The sequence below is a fragment of the Sylvia atricapilla genome, chromosome 2, assembly GCF_009819655.1.
Source record: "Sylvia atricapilla isolate bSylAtr1 chromosome 2, bSylAtr1.pri, whole genome shotgun sequence".
NCBI classification, from domain to species: domain Eukaryota; kingdom Metazoa; phylum Chordata; class Aves; order Passeriformes; family Sylviidae; genus Sylvia; species Sylvia atricapilla.
Genome location: NC_089141.1, coordinates 24,193,811 through 24,215,680, shown reverse-complemented (window position 1 = coordinate 24,215,680; position 21,870 = coordinate 24,193,811). Strand labels below are relative to the sequence as shown.

The following is a 21,870-nucleotide window of genomic DNA, read 5'->3' as shown; positions in this document are numbered from 1 at the left end:
CTCAAGCTTCCAAAGCAGAAAAGGAGTTTGGAGATGGTATTAAGTCTCTGAGAGGCTCTTAAACTCCACTTCCATTTGAAGAGGCAACAGTGAGCTAATGAACTTGTCTTCCACTGTTCAATTAACTGCTGAGATATAGGAAGGAAATGAAAGGTCAGATTTTTCTCTTCTGTTCTTCTGGGAGAAATGAAGGCTTGTTTTATCTCTTAAGAGCACAAATAAGTGATTTTTGTTTCCAGTTTCAGGAAACTCTGTGCAATAGCTGTATGAAGATCAGGTTGTCTACTTAAGGACTGTGTTCTGCATTGGAAGGAGTAGCCTGGAGATGACATAATATGGCACTTGCCATTGCTGACTGCCTAGGGGAAGAGTTAGGAAGTGGAGAGCACGTGATCTCTTCCTGAGAAGGGATGTAATACCCGAGTTTATTGGGAGCAGTAATATAAGAGAAGGAATTAATAGGGTGAAAACAAGGTGTGTGTTAGTAGCTCAGGCTTTTATCCAGTATGCCTCTAAGCTCACTCATTACTGCATGGTTGTGTTTCAAATCTGTCTAGTTCGGAAGGGGCTAATGAAATCTAGCCCACCAATGTGGTAGCTGTGTGACTTTTTGTTTCACCTGTTCTTCTAGGTCTTTAGTTTAAAGCAGATTTTTGACTCCTGCAGCCCTGCCTGCTCTTTAATTTCAGTCGAGCTGTTAATAAATCACAGGTTTGCAGGTTGGGAGTGTGCTGGTGGCCCCTCCCACGCTTGCCTGAACCCTGTGCCTTCAGCTTGCCCTGGCCTGGCTCCAGCTCCAGCCCAGCACACTCAGCCCACTGGCTTCTTCAGTCAGATCCTGCCTGCTGCTGCCGCATTCAGAGCTGAGGCTTTTTGCCCTGCTCTGTAGCCATGCCAAGGCTGAAGGTCGCTGTGCTCAGTAATAAATTCTGGACAGAATACAGCTGACACAGGCGTTTTGTGCCAGTTCTGGGTGTTTGCAGGCCAGTGTATCAGGAACGCTTTGCGGTGCAGCCCCGCTCTGCGCCTCTGTCGTTTGCTGCTTCAGGATCTTAATGATGAGATTTTTACGGGATGAAAAACAGTGAAAAGTGTAGCAGTGTTGTGGATCTTTGGTAGCAAGATGTAGCTGGGTTTGGAGCCTTTGATTCCTTCTGGTTGTGTAGTAAAATAGAGCATGATGCAACCACAATGCGTCGAGTTGCACAGAAGTGCATATGCAAGCATTTTGTATCTTGGACCCCCTGGCAGCTTCCTCTGCTCATGTCCCTTGCGTGGCACAGTGCATGTGGACTCGTTATTCTCATGTTTATAGATACTAAGCCTCTGGGTTTTCCCTTTGGGATGTCTGTGAATGGCAAGCAGGAGGAGATCTAAGGAAGGGGTGGAGGGTGAGGGTATTTAAAGCAGCAGCATATTTGAACTGTAAACTGCTGATGGCTATCACCAATTTGTTTGTTTAATTTTTTTGGTTTTTTGTTTTCCTTAGGGAATCTGAGAATGACAACAATACATAAATTAGTATTTGATCTATGTTTTTGGGACTTTTGGTCTTAGAAACTTGAAATGTTTTTACCATTTGTAACCCTCAAAATTGCTTCTGTGCATGTGTTGCACATTGGTAGAGGTTGCAGCAGGACGGTATGTGGATTTTCTGACCTGGTGGGTTCCAAGCATTTAACAGTCATCGATGGGACAGCAGGAACTGAGTGATGGGTGTTGTGGCATTACAGCTCTTGGTATGTCATAGGTGCAAGTATTTAATAGATTGCATTTGTTTGTTGGCATTGTCCTCTATTTTTGGATTAAAGGTCATGATTGCATAAGTTTGAGACTAACAGGTGTGCTAAAAATGGAGACCACCCCAAGTCAGATCTGCTGGTGCTGTAAATATGCTGTGACTGATGAGAGGGGGAGACTGGGGCTTTGTCCTAATCCATGCCTCAGACATAAATGAGGAAAACAGTGATCCCTGTTGACATACCTCTGCTTTAAATTGCTTGCCTAAAAAATGGACTTAACATGGATGGGTAGCTATTGATGACTAGCAAGGACAGATTCTCAGCCCAGGCTTCTGTAGTTAAGCCCCTTTTGCACTACTTTTTCCTCCAAGCACTGATGTATTTGTGATACATTGGGGCAAAATGGATGTAGGAATTGGCCTTTATTCTGTAAAATGCCTGAATTAGCATATATCTGTTAAAGTCAGTTCTGAGAGAGTAGTTTCTGTAAAACTTTTGCTGACAGTGGGAGAGTTTGGAATCTGTCTTTGGAGATGGGAATTGATGGAGTTTGGAATCTGTCTTTGGAGGAATGGGTCAGGCAACTTTAGGAGTTTTTAGAGAAGATACAGTACAACTTTTGTTTTGTGGACTGACTACTAAGCTTAGGATGAACCACATATGCTAGGATTGGAGCTTTATTAAGAATATTAGTGAAAATGTGCTAAATATGCTGGGACTTGTAATCCTACTACCCTTTGGTAACCTGCAAGGTGCTTTTTCAATACTCTGTGGTCTTGGCTCGTTTTGTTTCAGTAAGTTTTGCAAAACTTAGTTTAGGAGGGATGGCTTCATTGTTGTGCAGGCAGCTGTTTCTGCAAAGGCATCAAGTGTAGCTGGCTAGGATCACGCTGAAAGTCCTCTCAGCATGTGCCTGCTGCCCTGTGCTTAGAGTCCAGCCTTTTTCTTGTGGTGGGAGAAGGTCAGAATACTGATGATTTTTGCTGCTGAATGAAAAATGCTTCGAATCTTTCAAGGTTTCAGCCTAAGCTTATTCTCAGGATGTGCTCAGCAGAGCAACAGGTGAAGGTCAGTAGATGTGATGAGTCATTCTGGGTGTAGAAGTGGGAAGAAGCAAGTGGAGGAAAGAAGCCTGCTGCCTCATCACTGTCTTCATGCTTCCTGCTGGAAACTGGTTTCTTCCCCAGCTTGTTCATAGCTTTCTCTTTGTGTTTTTCATTGTGGGAAAACCTTTATGAAGGATAAGAAATGTGGTAGAACGGAGAAGATTATGGTGGAAGCAGAGAAGAGGAGGAAACAGTAAACATGGCATATACAAGAGCAGGAATAGTATGTATACTGAGAAATTTGGATCTACCTGTGCTGATTCCATCTAGCTGTAATGCCACAGTTCAGGCAATTATGCTCCATTTCTGGTTTTTTCAATCTGATGGAAGAACACAAGGAACTGAGCTTCATCCTTCAAAGGTATTACACCAAGAATAATAACAATTACTTTAAAAAGTGCAAAAATGAGCGTTAATCTTAGTTGCTGGTCCTACTTGATTTAAGAAAGAAGTCTGGTGCTGAAGGTACTTGTTGAATTAGAATATAGCTTATCCTGCCTTTCTATCTAAAAGATATCCTCTCTGAAAGTTCAAGACATACATAATTTCATCTGTTCAGAATAACCAGGTTATGTCCTTGGTGTGACACAAAGCAAAAATACAAATTCCTAGTTTCTCCCATTTCATCTGCACTAAATATAATCTTCAAAGGGCCTTTCTGAGACTTCAAAAAGGCTATTCAGAAGAAAAACAAAAATCAAAACCCATCATGCCCTTCAGCTAAGGAAACTGAGGAATTCTCTTCTGAACAGGATCTAGGTTGTATTTCTTCACTTCATTGGATGTATATTGACAATGTCATGCTGACATGAGCTGTAAAATACCTTTCACCTTCATTTGCTCTAGTCCAGTTCAGGAACTTGTAAGTCCATAAAGCCTTATCTCTCATGAACCAGTCGTTTTATCCCCTGCTGTAAGAAGGGGAGGGAGAAGGGGATGGGGACGGTGTGAGGCAGGGAGAAAGCAAAGAATCAGACTGGGAGTGGTGAATGCAAACTGGTTTAGCTCTAGAAATCCCTCGATGGGGAGGAAAGGGAGTGTGTGTGGCAGGGAGTGATGGTTATCCTAGTCTGTAATAGCAGATTACAGTAGTGAGGCAGAAATGACTGTGCTTTGGTGGTGTCCTATCACCTGCAGCGTTAGCACAGCTCTGAGAGATTGGGAATGTAACTTTGGAGAGAAGGCACAAATCTTCATGCATGAACTGTATTAATAGCTGTGCTTTGAAGTTATAGATCTGATGTCTTGGCAATCTTTAACCAAATCTTTACCCTTGATGAGGAACCAGTTTTCTTCAATATAATGTACAGATAAGAAGTAGTCTGGTCTAGGAAAGTTGTCTTCATAAGTGATGGACAGGGTTTTGTCACATGGCATTTGCTTCAACAGTAAGTGAAGGGCTTAAATGCCCTGACCATAAAGCAATCTGCATCAGCAGCCTTTGCCTTCTGGATAAATAAATCTCTTTTAGATAAGGAAATCGAACTGCAGCAAATTTGCTGAGTAATCTGTTCACAGTCCCTTTGATTTGCGGCTCCTCAAAGGAATGTGTGCTGCAGCAGCACGTTTTGGTGGGAACGGGTGTCTGCTGGGTCCTCTCCTGTGGCAAGGCTGGTGCTGAAGGGTATTGCTTTCTTGGGGCTTACCAGACCTGGTACACTTGTTCAGTTAGAAAACTCAACCCTTTCCTTCATGTTGAATGGGTGGGAGAACAGGAAATTAAAACAACTTCCTCCTCTTCGAGTCTTTAACTTTGCATCCATGTTTCTTGGAAGACGAAAACGATGAGTTAAGGATAAGCATGAGCCTTAGGTTTCGTCTATCCTGTATTTTCAATGTGCATTGTCAGCCTTTCTCATCAGTATGTTTTGTAATGATTTGAGTTTACCTTATCTTTAGACATGCATTTTTGTCTCTTGCACTTGGTGCATGGCATCTGTCACTGTTCATTTCATGAAAGGTTCCCTGGTTATAATCTGATATTTCCCCTTCCCCTCCATGCAATTCTGTAGTGGTATTTAATAGCCCACATCATAATGTGAAAAGGTTGTTACTTATTTAAGACGTATACAAGGAAGTAAATGGTCAAGTGAGACTACTAGAAGTATTCATCTGAGAAAAAAAGTAATTCTTGAACATGAATATCAGTAGCTGTTCCCCTGTCATATCCAATTTGAGCGTTGCAACTATTCAAGTATTTCCAGTTTTAACTCCACCAGGGAGTGGTGATTAGAAATCAGCTTGGTTTTAAGATAGCTGAGGTGACTGTTTGGCAAAGATTGCAGTTTAGATATGTTTCCTTCTGCCTAGTCACAGGATGCAAGATATAGGTTACTGTGTAACTGGTTTATGACTTATCCCTGATATTAGCACCTCTTGAAACACTCTTTGTGCAGCTGCAGCAGATGGTCAGGATGAGAGCCTAAGGAGATGGATCAAAGTGGAAGGCATCACAGTAGGCAGAAACTATGCTTGTGCTAGGATGAGATACCAGAGTATAAATATAACTGGAGCCTAGCATTAGAATAACTTTTGCTGATTTCTTTTTTCCAGTGTATCCAATCAGCATGTATGCGCTATCTAAAGAACACGAAGAGATAACCTGACTTAGAGTGTGGATGGGTTATTTAAGAAGCTAGTAGAGATATTGCCAAAATAATATTTGCACATTAATGCTTATCATATTCATGTTTCTTTCAGTAAATCCATGAGGTAAAAAGTACTGTTCCCGTCTCACAGTCAGTAGGAGAAAGGGAAGAGGAACTTACTCGCTGTGAAATGCCAGTGGGATTTGGTTGAGGTGCTAGAACCTGCGGTGTTAGGTTTAGTCCTATACTAACACTGTTAAATGTCATAAAAGCCAACAGGAGAAATTAATTTTCTGTCATAATAGGTGATTCTGTAACCAGCGGATCTAGAGCCATCCCTGCTTTGACTCACTAGTTGAAATCTGCCCCACGTTGTAAGGTCCAGGGAGATATCCCATAGGCAGTAGTTGTTTGGACAAGAGAATGGGATTCTGTTGAGCTAAACTTTGAATTGTGCTATGCAGCACAGGAACCCCAGCTATGATTCCCAAAATTGACCTTTTTCTATTGGATTTAATAAAGAACGAGTAAGTGGTGAGCTCCTGTTCCTACCAGGAGAATGCTTTTACTCTGTGAGATGTGAGGCATGCTGACAAGGTTATGTGGTGAAGCCTGTATTCCTTTTTCACAAATTCACTCCATAAGATTTCAGGAGCTACATGAAAGCCTCACAGGTCTCTCTTTGCTTTCTCTTACTTTCTCTCTTCGTCTTGCAGTATAGGATAGTATAGAATAGGTATATACCAAATGGTCTTAAGCTTTAATCTGTTCAGAGGCCAGGCAGGCTCAGGCAGGGGACTTGCTTTTTCCCTAACTACCGGCTGGGTAATTGCCAGCTGATAACTGTGTGAGATGTCACTCGTGTTTGTAAAGAGCTGGCTAATACTGAAGTATTTTTTCAGTCAGCGGGTGGCAGAGTTGATAGGATTAGTGATACTGCATCTTATGTAGCACCTCTTTTTTTTGAGACTACACGGCTTAAAGGAATTAGAAGCAGGGTTTGTAGCCATGTTCACAGTAGAGGCTCTGAGTGGTTCTTGTGGAGTTCCTTAACAATTAATTGTAGTGACAGACACCGTATGTGACCCTCTGATAACACAGAATCTGAAATCATTGTTTTGACAGCAGCACTGCACAAAGTGGGTGTTAGCGTTGTGCATGTAAGTATGAGAATGTGTGGTGGCTAAAGAGTTCCCGAATATTCCTAAGCTTGGCCAGAGTTAATGATGCTGGTAAAGACCAGTAAATTAGTCTAGTGTATTAGTTATTGGTAGTTTAGGATATATGATTATCAATCCTATGATCAAAGTAAAAAGTGGAATGCCTTCTATTTTTGTAGCTGCAGATTACGTATTAGTTGAGAAAGGAAAAACAGCAATGTGTAAATGTGACTAGAGGAAAAAAGTATTGTAGCAACAGCTGTGGAATGAAGTGTGACAAACATAGCTGTGCTAATTTTACTTGCATGTTTTTACTCATACCTGCATTTCAAAACTTCATTTGTTTTTACCTGCTAGGGTGTAAGATCCTTCATTTGTTCAGACCTCATTTATGCAACAGATATTGCAGTAAAGTTCCCAGTTTATCATGCATGTGATGAACTGATTTTATTTTAACAGCTTTTTCAGATTGATATAAAATGGGAAAATAATGGTGTTATGCTGTCTGTCTAAACTGGTTTAACCTTGGTTGTACAAAAGAGGAAATTGAGTTACCTAATCAATTTCAGGTGCTTTTTGTTGGTATTGTAAAAAGAATGGTAGAGGAAAACATCTTTTGTTAGAAACCTCTCTTGCACTGTGGAGGAGGGTGGGCATGTAGATGGAAATGTTGTTTGCTTTCACAATGCTTCCATTATTTTTACAGTATTCAGAGGGGATAGGCTTTCTATTCTCCTGGTTGATACATTGTCTCATTATAAGATCAGAAAATAAAAATGAAAAGTTAATGTCTTCTTGCCTTACACCACTGACCCTTTGATAATGCAAATAGGTAATTCTTGAATTACATGATGGATTTGTAGATGTTTATTTTAGAGAGAAAAGGTAGTCAAAGTTGTCAATATTCTCTATAATAAAGCAACTGCAATAAATACTAAAAAAATGTGAAAGCTGTTGCCTCTTTCCAACTTAGTTGTTCTTTGGTTTGTCAACTACTGTGTCTGTATGTTCAAGTGTTCACGATGGAACCTTACCTTTTCCCACAGGAAGTTTTTCTAATTGTTTGCTTTTCTCTTGTTTCAGAACAGAGAGCTCCAGATTATGAGAAAGTTGGATCATTGTAACATTGTCCGATTGCGTTACTTCTTCTACTCCAGTGGAGAGAAGGTAAGAACGAAGCACAAAGGAATGTGTCCTGGTAACTGTCTGGGGTATAACTGGGCTGTCTGAATGTCTGGAGTCAGAAATGTGAAGATATTAGACATATAACACTGATCAAATGCTATAATGGTGCCCAGCAGATCTTACTGGAACAGATGTTTTTCAGTATAGAAGCGTGTGGTCCATAAAGAGTAATGTTACACTAAAAATACAACAAGATTGCAGTAGATTTGCATATGCACTGCCTCTTTCTTAATATACTGGATCACAGCTGGGCTTTGTTTGTGTTCTAGCACTGCCTTTCTATATGTGCAGATATATGTGTTTTCTAGGGCTCTAGGATTATGTGACTTTTCCCAGAACCAGTCTTTGTATGCTTCTGTCCTCCTGTTCTGTGCACCTGTTCAAGATGCAAGCTGAGTTTCAGAGCCCAGAATAAAGAAGAATATATGATCATGTGATTGTAGCATTTGTCAGAATGTTTGTGCTCTAGAAGAAAGAGCAAATTTAATAACTCTCAAGAAGTAGATACTGACATTTGTTTTCGTTCAGTCTGGGTTTAAAAGTTCCTTTTTTTTTTTTTTTTTAGGAAGGTGTTACAAGGCTGAGTTTTAATGTGAAATTAAATGTATTCCTTATCTAAGTATATATCAGCATTTTACAAATCATAGGAGAATTCAGGATGAAATGGACTTGAAGATGGCATCTGATCCAACTTTATCCTTAAAGCAGGATCATCCATGGAGTAAAAATGAAGTCATTGTGGTCTATGTGGGAGTTAATGTAAGGTGTGAGGTTGGGAAATGAGCTAGATGACCTTCTGAATTTTCTCTGATCTTTCTAAATATTGCTACAAATATCTATATAATTTTTAGATAATATATATAAATGCTGCCAATTTTCCCCATTTTTAAAGACAGATGGCATCCTTAGTTGTCTTCAGATGCTGATACACTTGTCCACAGTGCTGTAAAGGGCTGTATATGAGAGCCGATAGCTGCTGGCGGGCTGTTAACTGCCATGAAGTGGGTCAGCAGACTGGGAGAGGCAGCCCACCCGTTTCATGGTCTTTGGAGCCAGAAAATGAGCTGACATCTCCAGGATAAGTTGCTTTTGTCATGTGCAGTGTACAGGGGGATAATTGGAAATCTGCTGTTACCTTTCTGAGAGGTGTTTTGTGGGGGACCTGGCTCTGTACCTTGCCTGTGCCTATAGAAAGCTTGCAAAACTACAGCATACAAGGAGAAATATAATTTAAAGGTTTTAAATTTTTTTTTATCAGCCTCCCCTTTCCTTCCTTGCCCTTGGCTGGTGCCAACAAGCTGTGTCTGTTTTTGTTGGTAGTGCAGTGTCCTTTTTTTAATCTGTATTTTGTTCATAAACAGAAATTCCTCAAGCAGCATGAATACAAAAAGGAAAATACTGTGAAGGAGGGCTTGGGTTTGGATTTTTTCTTGGTTGTTTGGTTGGGTTTTTTAAAACAACTTGTAACTTGATTGGAGTGAAGTAGAATTTTCTGGACAACAGAAGACAACTGCCTTATCTAATGGCTTTCAAAAAGTTCCTGCAAACTGTGGAGTATTAAAACTGCTCAAAACACTGTCCCGTGGGCTTTTGTGTAACGGTAACTTGAGAAAAACTCTTTTGGAAATCTTTAAATGATGTTGAGCTTCATGTGTCAAGGAAAGAGAACTTCTTTTTCATGCATTTGTCAGTTTTGGAAAGCAATAGCATCTTTTTCTTTATATTACCCTCATAATCAAACTATCTGTTTGGGGAGCAGAGGAGGAAGAAAAGTGTAAAGTCCCATCTGGTAACTAGGAAGGATGTGTAGGAAGCATTTGCAGATATAAATGATATGTCCCCACAGGTTTATATAAACTGATTATTGAAGCCAAGTCCATTGGGAAGAGTAATATAAAAATCCAAGAACTGTATAGCAGAAAATGTGGTGGTGTAGTGATGAGTTGAGCTTGCAGTTGTTGACGGTCTTTATGCAGAATGTGATGATTCTCTGCCATTAATCTGTGCCTGTGATAATTACGTCAAGTCTAGCAGTGATGGGAAAGTGTCAGAGGTAACTCTATACTGTTGACCTCTAATGAAATTTTGATACTTTCACATCAAGTATTCTTCTGCATAAAGATCTTCATGCCACTGTATTGACCGCACCTGTTCCTGTTGCTTGGACTTCTTCCCTGGTGCTTGACACCAGCATCTTTAAGCCCAGAGACATCTGGTTTTTTGTTTGGTGGTTGTTTATTTCATTTTGCTTTGGTTTTTTTTGGGTTTTTTTGGTGGTGTGGTGGTTTGGATTTTTTTAGTAGGTTTGTTTGGGGGTTTTTTGGTGGTGGTAGTTTTTGTTGTTGTTGTTTTGGGGGTTTTGCCAGTGTCCAAGAAGCTTAAATCTGTCTTGATTTAGAGCTACCTCAAAGGATTTCTCCATATCTAATCAGACTGGCACTCTTTGAAAGCCATGTGCCCAACAGTCACTTCAGTTCATTTCAATTGCTAGGTATTTTTAGACACTGGGGAACTTAAAACTGGCTTCATTCTAGCAAAACAGGAGGTTTCATTCTTGACTGGAGTACTGGAAAAGTATCAAATAGAAAAACAAGTCTAAAAACCACTTGCTAGTAAGACCATTCCTTAACTGTGTCCAAGTTGTAGCACTAGTTTGTGAAGATTTGGAGCTCTCCATTAGCTCTCTCTGTTTCTGCAGGCTATGTGGAACTGGTTGAAGGTTTGACATCCCTATCTTATCTTTCTCCTTGTGATGAACTCTCCTTTTTATCTCCCATTTGCTTAAACTTCTTTTCTGCTTTTGACAAAAGCCATCAAGCCTTAGCAGCATGAAAATCTGGTATCAAACATGGCTTTGACTGATTTCTTCTCTTTTCCGTGGCTGGGTGGCTCCCTCTTGTCTGAGTACCTTTGAATTTATATTGCCTTTATATAGCAAAGTGTGTGTGTATATATATATACATGCACACGTATTTATACCTTTATGTGTGTATATATAGATATAAAAATATTCTGAGTACTAAGTATTAATCATGTTTGACTAATGATTTCTAGTCTAAAAGATCTCAAAGAAGGGATGTAATTTATATTAAGATGACAGTTGACAGGCTTGGCATTCAAGCTGCTTCTATAAACTATTTCCTTCTTGATTCATTCTTCTTGAAAGTTTACAGACATTTGTCAGACCTGTTGGATAACCCAGTTTTTTCAAAAGCCCCTTCCTTAATGTATTTGCCAGAGTAGATTCTGATTTTTTTCTTCTTTTGAGGCTGTATGAGAGACCTGATAGCAGAGCAGTGATTTTCATAGCTGTAATGTGCTTTTCAGAATCTAAAATGTGTAATTGCATCTAGTGGAATGAGCCAGAGGGAAAGAAAAAACAACCAAATTATGGGTTGGATTGTGTGTGAAAGCTTCTCCTGGTGAAAGACTTTTCCATCCTGTATTTCTGTGATTTATGGTTTTCTAGGTAATTCTTGGAGAAAATGAGCAGGATTTTAGGACTAGCCAGCTCCACTGTGTGATAGCTTTGGTATTATGCCTTAGGATAAGATCTTGAACAAGATGCCTTGTTTGCCTGTCAGCTTTCCACTGCAGATCAGACTGTATTAGGAAGGCATATATTTCAGGGTTGAATTTTGCAACATTTCCTTTATTTCAGGAATTTTTTTGCATTTAGCATGATACAGCAATGTAGGTCTTGGTTTACTTTTGCAGGGGGAGATGGTCTTGCTGCCTGTCCTTTCTAGCCTAATTCTGCTGAGAACCTTTCATGCCATGTTCCAAGGCAGGGCAAACATGAGTATAGGAAATAATTCCTCTGACTCCTTTGCTAAGAGTATTCCCTGATGTTTTATAGAATGACCTAACTTCTTAAATCAGTGGCTGTCAAGTAAACTTACTCAGCTGTGTAAAATCTGAAATGAGTTCCTAATTCTGCCTTTTTTATCCCCCTCTATTTATGGTTAGATCTTTGTGACATTTCACCACTCTGTTTTTCTTGTATGGATACTTTAGAGTGTTGAATAGACTGATGGATCCATACCTGTGTCCAAAGGAAGATGAAAAGTTACTGGAAGAATTTGTTTCTGCATCAAATCAAATCAAAGTTAAAGTAAATACAATTTTTGTTGAGTTAGTTACAGCTGTGGTTATGTCCTTTAGTTTTTCCTCCTTAAGGTGGCTTAGTATTCAGAGGAGTCAAAGCAAAAATGGAAGCAGAGAGAGATAACAAATAGGCAATATGCTGATGCTTTTTTGGAGGCTGAGCTGGCCCTTCTGCATGCTCTAATTGATGTCAGGTCTTATTTAGCCTTAGCTATAAGGGCATGTAGCCAAAACTCCATGAAGACTCAGGATGGAAATTTACTCCCATAGACTTAGGCTAAAGTTTAAAATAAACATGCAGGAGATACTTGCTGGGCTGCATGTGCACTATCCCGTCTGCTCTGGCAGCGCTGGGTGAAACGGCAATGAAGAGGTTTGGAAGAAGGGGGCAACTGTCTGATTTGCACATTTTGTCCCTGTTATATCCTCCACCTTCAGAGAGGCATGAACATCACCATATTTCTTGCAGGCGTGTTCAGATGAGTCTTCATGTAAGAACCATCCAGTCTGTTCCTATTACAATGGGAACCATTTGGTTTCTTAATTGAACTTAAAAAAAACCAAACCAAAAACAAAGAAAGAAGTTTCTGCATAAAAAGGGCAATTAACAGAGCCCCATTTTGCACTGACAGTCTCTGTGAATGTTTTGCACTAGCCTAGTAATGTGCTGAAGTGCCATCACTAGAGATGAATTTAGTAACTACCATTTATTCAACCCCTGGCAGATCTTGTGTGTTGTCAACAAAGAAGCAATTAATGCCAATTATGAGGAGTTTTGTGATGTTGGTATCTCTGTAGTCCTTGCCTGAGGCCTGCCAAGCTCGTTTCACAAAGGGCACCAGTCATCATGTAATGATTATTGGTTACTGCTGTTAGGGTTCGCAACAGGCTGGGAATTTCCTTAGTTGTAGTTGTGAGCAGTCTCTGGTTTTGAGTAGGTTTCGTTATTAGAAATAGCAGTTTTGTCTGCCTGTGGTAGGGCTTCACTAGAGCAGAGTAGGCAGCAGTGGCTAGATCCTCAGTGTGGGATGTGCACGCAGTGAAAATAGGAAGCTCAGCTTTCTCTCTAGGCCAGTGAGCCATCCAGTACATCTGCTTGGTCGCTCTTCTGTTCTCAAGTCATTCCTTTGCCAGCTCTAGCTCCTGCTCTCATCTTCTCAGTGTTGGATTGTCATTAGGAAGGCAGCTTATGATGTTTGTCCTGAGGCAGGCATGTAATTTCAACCATTATTGTCTGTTGCCTTGCCTAGCTTTTTGTCACAGATATATCCTGATTCAGAAATTCCTACACACTCTGGAAGGTAGTGAACAGTTAAGAAGACAGTGGTTCTCCAAAGACTCTGCTTTTTGTTTCTTTACGAGATGTGGAGGGCAGTCCAGTGATCCGAACATCATCTGTTAATTTTCGTCTTCCAACAGGCTTATGGCCAGTTCAGATAGCCACGGATCACTTATGTCAAAGATGATAGCTCAGTCCTGCCTTTTAGATGTTGGGCAGGTGTTCCTAACTTCATAGAAATTCTCCTTGGCAGTATCTCTGTAAGCTTAAGGACTTTACTGGGTATAAAATAAGCAAGAATCATCAGGGATTCCCAAATTATTTTAATGTGTACTCTTTTCCTTTACAGTAGCCGCTCTTTAGAGGGGAAAACTAGGTCAGAAAATGTCCTGTCTTATTTTTTTTTCTGACAAAAAATGTCTTCTTGTATCACCTAAGAACCTGTACCCTTTCAGTGATCAAAAGTAGATAATGTAAACCAGCTGACTTCAAACAAGACCCAAGAAAGTTCTTAAATATGAATTTTATTGAGAGGGTTGACTTTTGGCCTTATAGTGCCATCACAGCTGACCCACTTGGCAGTTCCCCCTAACATGACTGTGTTTTGCTGAAGAGTAATGAGCATTACAGAGCAAATTGGTAAGTTTTGACAAGTAGGCATAAGAACAGAAGTTTTGGGACAGATCTCAGTTCTCAAACTCAGTCATGAGGAGTGAGGGATTAGGAAAGAAGATACTTTGCCCAATATTTGCAGTACTATTAAAAAGTATTTTTATCTTTCTGAGCAGTGAAGTTGAGTCTTCAGCTGTTCTTACAGCCCTGGATTTATCTGTGTGAAACTGCAACTGTATCTCTAGCCTTACACTCCCTTTGTTTTTGTGGCAGCCAAAGCTCAGTTTTGAAATACATGTGGCTGCAAGTAAAAACAAGCACACGTGGCCACTGGATGTCACCATTCCTTTATACAAATAAGGTCAGCTAGCAATTTTTTGCATTTTCAAATTTTTCTTGTGTATCATGTCTACCCATTAGTTAGAGTAGGAAGGCTACAAATTTTTGCTTTGTCTTTGAAAGTGTGTCCAAAGTCTTTGTATCTTTAACATACAGTGTCAGCTTTCAAGATAAGAGAAGGAAGGCAGATCTTGCATGGTGCTTGATAAAGGGATGTGAAGTGTGTGCTAGTAGCTTTAAGAAAAGTAAAATAACCATTTTTTTTTTAATCTAGGGCAGAACTTGTGACTTTGAACCTTGTGTGTTGTCTAAATCTAGATGCCTAAGTCAGGGCGAAGGGCATATTTTACCTCATGCTGGCACTCTAGTGTTCAAACAATGCACTCTCAAAAAAGGCATAGTCTGCATAAAATGCTGAAAGGCGTTTTCTTGTTTTCCAACTCAAAGGTACACCCCTCAGGTGCTTTTTGAGAGAACCCTTGCATAGCTGCATCCTGTCAGTAACTGCTCCACGCAGCACCTATCTCTGAAACGTCATCAGTGGAGTGCTGTCATGTGGTAAAGAAAATACCCTCTTGAGTAAACTGATTGGTTTATTTACTTCATACAGCCCTAATATTGAAGCCTTGGGGTAATTTTAATAACAAGAAGTACATTTTGGAGGCATCTTACTTAATTTTAGGCGTATTGCTTGTCTGTGTGTGTTTAGCTGGAATAGGCAGGTGAGGCAAGTTTCTTCAGAGTGCCATTCCACATTTATTTCTTCTAATGCAAAGTTAATTTAGGAAACTCCTGTATTGTTCCTCTCCACTCAGTTGTGTTCATGCAGCTGATCAGGTGGAGTCCATTGAAAACCAGTGAAAACCCATCCCAAACCACACTAGAACCACTGTCACACTGTTACTGCTCTGCCAGGAGATACAAACTGAAATGAGCCTGTTAATCACTTTCTCCAAAAGCTGAGCAGTAAATACGGTCGCCAAAGAAGAAAGAGCACCCAGAATAGTTTCTTGACCTTTTTATCCTATTACTTGATGTCCAGAGAAGTTTTCCTTAGATTCCATGTAGGCCTTGACAGTTCAGCAATATTTCCAGTGTCCTATTAGATGCTGACATATTTTCGGAGTAAGAATTTTCCTTTTGCTGTAAGTCTGGTGTTTGGCATGTATGACCTTCCTGGATTCTGTCATCATGGTGATAAATGGGGGAAATAGTTGGTCTGTGACTGACTTAATATTGGTTGCTGCTTTATATGTGCACATTGTAAATGTAGCATGTCTGATACATGCAAACAAAAGCTTGTAGGAACCACTCAGGATCAATTTGAGGTTTGTTGAGGTAGGTGATGATCACAGAGAAACTATATTTCAACTATCACTACAAGGAACAATCTAGAAAAGTGAATTTTTGAATTCAATAGCCACTGCTTTATTTTAATTCAATAGTTGTTTCTTTATATTGGCCTCAGTTAAGCACAGCTGAAGGGTGCTTTAAACAGATTACTTATGTGGACTGAGAGAAGAGTTTTAGATTGGAGTTCGAGACTTCCATGCAGCCTTTCCCTTGTCAGAAAGGCAATGTTTTCAGTATCACTCAGTCCTCAGCCACATTCTGTGTAATGCTCATGTACTTTCATCCTGTTTTGTCTCCAGTTTCTGGCACAAGAAAAAAAAATTGAAGTTGCTAAAATGCTTTGGCTGTTGTGTCCTAATCTTTCTCATGCCTCTTATTATGGTACAGGTTGTGTGAGTATTTACTTGCATTGAGTGTTTCCCACCAAAGTGAAGTAGTGCCTGAATTGGTGGTTCTTGAGAGGTGCAGAGCAATTTGATGGCAAAGCTGTGGTTATTTTGCTGTGGCCCTCTTTGCAGCAGTGTTTGTCAACTGAGGATTTATCTGCCAAGTGACAAAAAGCAGCTTCTAGCACTTGGTGCAGTTGCTGGTACATGAGCTGCATTGCTGAAGTCAAGATCTTAATAAAAAACTTCGATCCTGGGTTTCAGAATCTGGCTTTCTGCCCTTCCCCTTTTTTTGTTTTGAACTGTACGTGGTCATAACCTTAGCAGCAAGCACAGGAGAATATAAATGGATGTAAACATTTGACCTGCAGCTGAAAGCTAGTAAGCCCATGGTCTTTAAGCAGAAGTGAGTTATTTAATGACATCTTGTGTTTGCTTTCTGTGTTTCATATGCTGCAGGTTCCTCTGGACTTTTCTGTTCTCTGTAGTCATTTCAGACATGCTTGTGACAGTCAGGTTACCTTGGTTTGTTCCCAGACCAGCAGTTCTGAAACAGCAGTGTGGAAAAAGTCACTTGTGGAATATGTGGTGAGGTTTCCTGTAATGGAAAGATAAGCCTTGATCGTCCCAGTTGATCCTCGAGCAGTTGCCCTCATTTGGCGAGCTCTTTGAGCTGACCCTGTTTCCTATTGCAATACATCTGGGTCACTGGAAAAATATGTGTTTAGCAGGAATGCATGAGGTAGGCAAACCAGGTTACATCATGCTCAGAACTTGTCAGGCCATGACTGCTTCCTAGCTTGTCCTGAATCTTGTTCAGGGGAATCTAGGTAACTTGGCTATTATTTTCATCCAGTTCATTCTCACTGAGAAGGATCAGGGCTCATGAAAACTCTTTCCTGTACATTTATCACACCTGTGCCAGATGACATCAGGAGCGCGTCACTCAAAACACTTGAATAATCTTTAATTCATTATAACAGTCATTAAGAGAACTTCTGGAGTTGGTTACATGTGTTAGGAGTGGAATACGGCACTACTTACGTCGCCAACGGCCTAAGTTTTGCCTTTATAGCTGCACGTTTGAGTTCTGGGTCCCTCAAGTGGTACAGCAAAACTTAAAAGTTGGCGAGGGGGGGAAAGGTGTTCATGTGCCTTTGTGTTCTGTGTGGCTTACATTTACACAGGACCAGTACCACACAAAACCCAGGCAGTTTGTTCAGGTACTGTGTTGGCATCAAAACTCAGAAGTGAAGCCTCCATCTCTAAAGATGCAAATGTCTCAAGGTTTTTTTTGTGCTTGTGTTATGCCGTACTATTGAATTGGTCCCATTTTTAATAGAGTGTAAAAATAGAAATAAAAAAGGAAGCACTAAAAGCAAAGCAAAGACTATATGAGCTAGAGAGTAGTTCTGTAATTCTCAAAACTCACTGCTGTGAACAAGTGTAGACAAGGTTTACCGATCATATGTTTTACTATTTTACATATGTCCTTTTGTTTGTATTATGAGAGGATTATAAAATCACTGTAATTTAATTTTGGCTCAATTCTTTCCTCTAATCTGTCATGTAAATCTTTTTGATACATGAAACATGAATCCTTGGATCAAAGTCACCAACCTCAGTGACAGTACTCAGTGAAGTGATTTGTCACCAGTAAGACTTTCCCATCCTCTGAGAGGCAGACATTTAGCATATTCATCAGGTTGTATCTACAATGAAACAAAAAGCATTCATATTCATGAAACTGTTTTCTCTCATGGTTTACAGATTGCCTTACCAGGCATAAGCTAACTTTGAATTTTTTAGAACATTTATTTTTGGTATTTCATAACTAAACCTTGAAAGCTCTAACCTAAGAAGAGGTGGTGGATGAATTTTATTGGCTTCAAGTGAGAGTCAGGGAAAGAAGAACTTTTCTTGTTGCAGGGAAAGTGCTAAAATACAAGTTTAATTTTTTTTCCTTGCATACATTTGCATGTCTGTGGAGTTCCAGAGCTGTCTGGTATTTCCTCTGCACTGCTGGTAGTTGTCGCTTTCGTCCATTTCAAAAAATTTTCTTCTCCCCAACTTGGTCCCCAGAAGCCTTCACATTGTTCCCGGTTCCTGGGATGTCACTGGGAGAAGCACCAACACAGGCAGGGTTTTGGGGTCTGCTCCTTGTCTGTGTTTGAGAAGTATGATCAGACCTGATAGATACGAGTTTGTGGGCCATTGTCATTTGCTTGGTGCTGTGCTATTGCCACTGTCATTTAAGCAATGATATTAAGAAGGACCTTTTTTATTTTTAAGGGAGGAATTATGTAGACAGGGCCATGCAAGGTGACTTAGTCTATTATGAGGTATTGGTAAGAGCTATTAAAATGTCCTGAAAATACAAGCCTTTATTGTCAAATCATGGTGAACAGAGATCTTGAATTCTGAGCCTTTAAAAACACACAAAACCAGTAGTTTTCTGCATATGTATTCAAGGTGTGTATTTCTTTGTGTGTTACCATGTACCAGACTGCTGCTCTTTGCTGTGTCAGGACAGCAGAGCACTGCGAGAGAAACACACCTCACTCTGTGCTTGAAGTGATGGGTCAAGTCACAGTAGAATAGTGGTATTAAATTGCTGTAGCTAAATGAGGTTTGGGTTTAGGTGTTAAGATATAGATAGCCAGTAGATCTTCTGACAAGGGCCTCCAGTCAAAGACTTGGGAGCTCTGTGCTGTTTCCATCCATGTAAATTCTCTGTGTATTGTCTTTCTCTATAGAAACTTCCAGGTGATAAAATAACAGGTGCAGGAGAGGTTACGTCTGTTAGTTCACTAGCTTTCAAAATAATTTTTAATGCTGATACAGTTAATTATACCCACCCCACAACATTAAAAGTCTTCACAATCCTGATAGGATTTGCACTGAGGACTGCATTAAAATATCAGAAGTCTCTTTAAGACTTGCTTTAGTGCTGAAAATTCTGTTGTAGTTCGGTACTATAAGTTTATAGTACTTTGTAATTTAAGCCCTCTTTGTTCCTACTTTCCTTTGCTAATGTATAATAAGGTACTTTGTAATGTAACAAAGTACATTATTATAAAGCTACTTTTGTTGTTTCTCTGTGTTATGTTCACATGAACCTCTAACTTAATCCTAAAAATGGTCTCTTTTGCCATGAATAAGTTCACATGTTTAAGTTGGAGATAACTGGGACATCGAAATACCTGTAAACAGAATGCTTACAAATGTTAACACTGGCTTACTGTATACAAATGGTTAATATGTATTAATCTCTTAATAGCTGGGAATTCAGTCAGATCAAAGTAACATTTCTAAAAGATGAAGGTTGTTTTAACTTTTTTTGATGTATTGTTGTTGGGGGCTGAATTTGGAACTTTTAAATTTGCATTTCTTGGGTTTTGGCAAGAAAGGGACTAATGAGTTAATAGACTGTTTTAACTAATTATGCATATGTTCCTTTGAAATACTCTCCTAATGAAAATATTGACTGGGCAGAATAAGTATATCCTTGTCTCCATTTATAATCAGAAGATATCTTACATTGGAGACCAGAACAATTAACAGGACAAACATAAGTTTGACAAAAGTATTAATGCACTCATGCAAAACTGAAATAGTTCCGTGGCAGTTCACACGCTAAAGATGGGACTTAAAATGTCCACAGCTTTCTCATCTTCTGGGTTTCTCTGAATACTTTAATTGTACTTCATGCCTCAAATCTAGTGCTGATTTGTTTTTCTTCTCTATTCTCTTTCAGAAAGATGAGGTTTACCTCAACTTGGTGCTGGATTATGTTCCTGAAACAGTATACAGAGTTGCCAGACATTATAGTCGGGCCAAACAGACACTCCCTATGATTTATGTCAAGGTAGGTAACTGGCAGATGTGCTTAGGTGAAGAAAGATATTACAGAAATACACTGTGGATACTCTTTTCTGACATAATAGTAAATTTCCAGAAATTTTTAGAAACAAATAGATCTTGAGGCAAGATAAAAAAAATAGAATTACTTGTTTTATGGTGAAGGGAGAATAGAGGGTTGAGACTTAAACAAACACTTCCAGTTTCTGAAGTCTTGGAGTGGGTTGGGGAGACTGAGTGTGGGGGGTAGAGTGTTTTGTTTTTGAAGCAGCTTAGACAGAGACTGACTCCAGCCAGATTAGCAGCTTTCAGTTTCCTGAGATGGTGAGGACATAATAGAACAAAGGTCAGGAACTGAAAGAGGATGTCAAGAGGATGTTCTCTAATCTGTTATCTTCCCCTTTTCCTGGCATATGAGTAAGAGTTCATGTGCTTTTGTTGTGGTCATGAAAGGCACATTTTTGTCTCCACTTGAAGCTCGTTGACTTATGTCTTCAAAAGCTACATGGGATAAGGTGCTTGTACGCACACTGTAGTTTCAAAACCTTACTGAGGTGTTCTACATCTTTTACACAGGGGTTAAATAAATTTTCTCATTTGCTGTCAAACATGGGACCTATCTGGGGCCTCATCGATCCATTTCATGTATTGTGGTGACCACAATCCACACACTAGTGAATGATGATGTTTTCACATGATATTCACTTGTTAACATGGCATGCAGGTAGTATTTAATGGAAATTACTAGCAAGTTTTCCTGATGCATATTGATTTCTTCAATTTATTTTTCTCCTCTTCAAAACTATAATGCTTTAATGTAAGGATTGGCTTAAGAAAAAACTTCAATTTGATTGAAAGGAGATGAAAGTTTCAAAGCTGAAAGCTACAAACTGTAATTATTTCGCTAATGAAGTTTTGTGCCCTAACAATATGCATAAATTGTAAATGGCATGTCTCTGCAATAGGCATCACTTGTGCCTGATTTTTAAGAAACCACAGAATTTTATCATCCAGCAGACTTCAAGGTCACTCTGTTTGGTTTGTTGGTGGAACAGCATGTCTTCGGGTTATATGCTCCCCAAAATCTGTAGTCTTGGCTTTTGATAAATTGTTTATATATCTTTTGTATGTATTCTTGCCCTAATTGTTCTCTGTTATGTGAACTTGAGAAAACTGCTCTTCCTTACACTTCCAGAGAAAAATCTGCTTCAACTCTTTCATCTTGCAGGATGCCTGGGACTTCCTGTTCCAGGTAGCCTGGAAAGCTATTCTTACTTTTCTGGCAGGCAAGGCTTTTATAGAATCCTGTATTTACAAAGATCATGTTACATGAATGTCATTAAGGATTTTGCAATTTTCCAGGCATCTTAGCTACACAAAGGTCAGATCATACCTGTTTGTTCACTTCTGATGGATACCTAGGCAGGCAGAGAGCTACTTTTCCCTGGGTAACAAAAAAACCTTAAAGCTGCACAGAAGTTATTCTAGTAATCTTCTGGTTAATTTTTATTTGTAATTTCTAACTTGCTGTAAGGAGTCCTTGGAAATTTTGCCCTTGCTGTGTGGAGATGAAAGGCATACTTTCTAAATCCCACATGTGTTGACTTGACCCCTCAAGTTAGAGCAGTCTTTTGCATTATTTTGCAATACGCTTGCACAATACATACTTAAGGGACTAGAACAGGCAATTCGGAAAAAATGTTTGCTTTTCTTTGTGCAGAGTTGTGGTTTTCAGAAACAAGTATGAAAACCGGAGGCCTAGAGCCAAAATTCAAGCAATTCTCTTCCCTCTCCTACTTTCATGCCAAACAAACAACAAAAAACAAGGGGCAGAGAAAGTGTGACGACAAAGAGAGTGGTCAAAGAGAGGCAAACATGACCTGATATCAATATCAAGTAATTGCTCTTGGTTATATAGACTGTTAAAGATGAACTGTGGGAAATGTGCTTGTAAAAGGAAAGTGTGTAGATGCATCTCTGGTATAATGTCCTGCCTATAGTTTGATTTTAAGTGGAAACTTGTGGGGACACAATAAAAATAAAAAATAACTTGGCAGTCTTCTGTCAACCTTAAAACAGGGCTTTTCATGCCTTTATGACTGTATATGCTACACATCCTTAATTGTATCCAGCAGCTTTTTATTATCCATAA

General features: G+C 39.6%; 1 protein-coding gene across 2 annotated transcripts in view; it reads left to right on the top strand.

Annotated features, from left to right (window-relative positions):
• The window catches only part of GSK3B (glycogen synthase kinase 3 beta), a 146,889-nt gene that overhangs the window by 71,291 nt on the left and 53,728 nt on the right, over positions 1 to 21,870 (top strand). For both annotated transcript variants that reach the window (XM_066341005.1, XM_066341003.1), the window contains exons 3-4: positions 7,680 to 7,763; positions 19,615 to 19,725. In XM_066341005.1, coding sequence (XP_066197102.1) covers positions 7,680 to 7,763; positions 19,615 to 19,725 — 195 coding nt within the window. The remainder of the gene's footprint in view (positions 1 to 7,679; positions 7,764 to 19,614; positions 19,726 to 21,870) is intronic.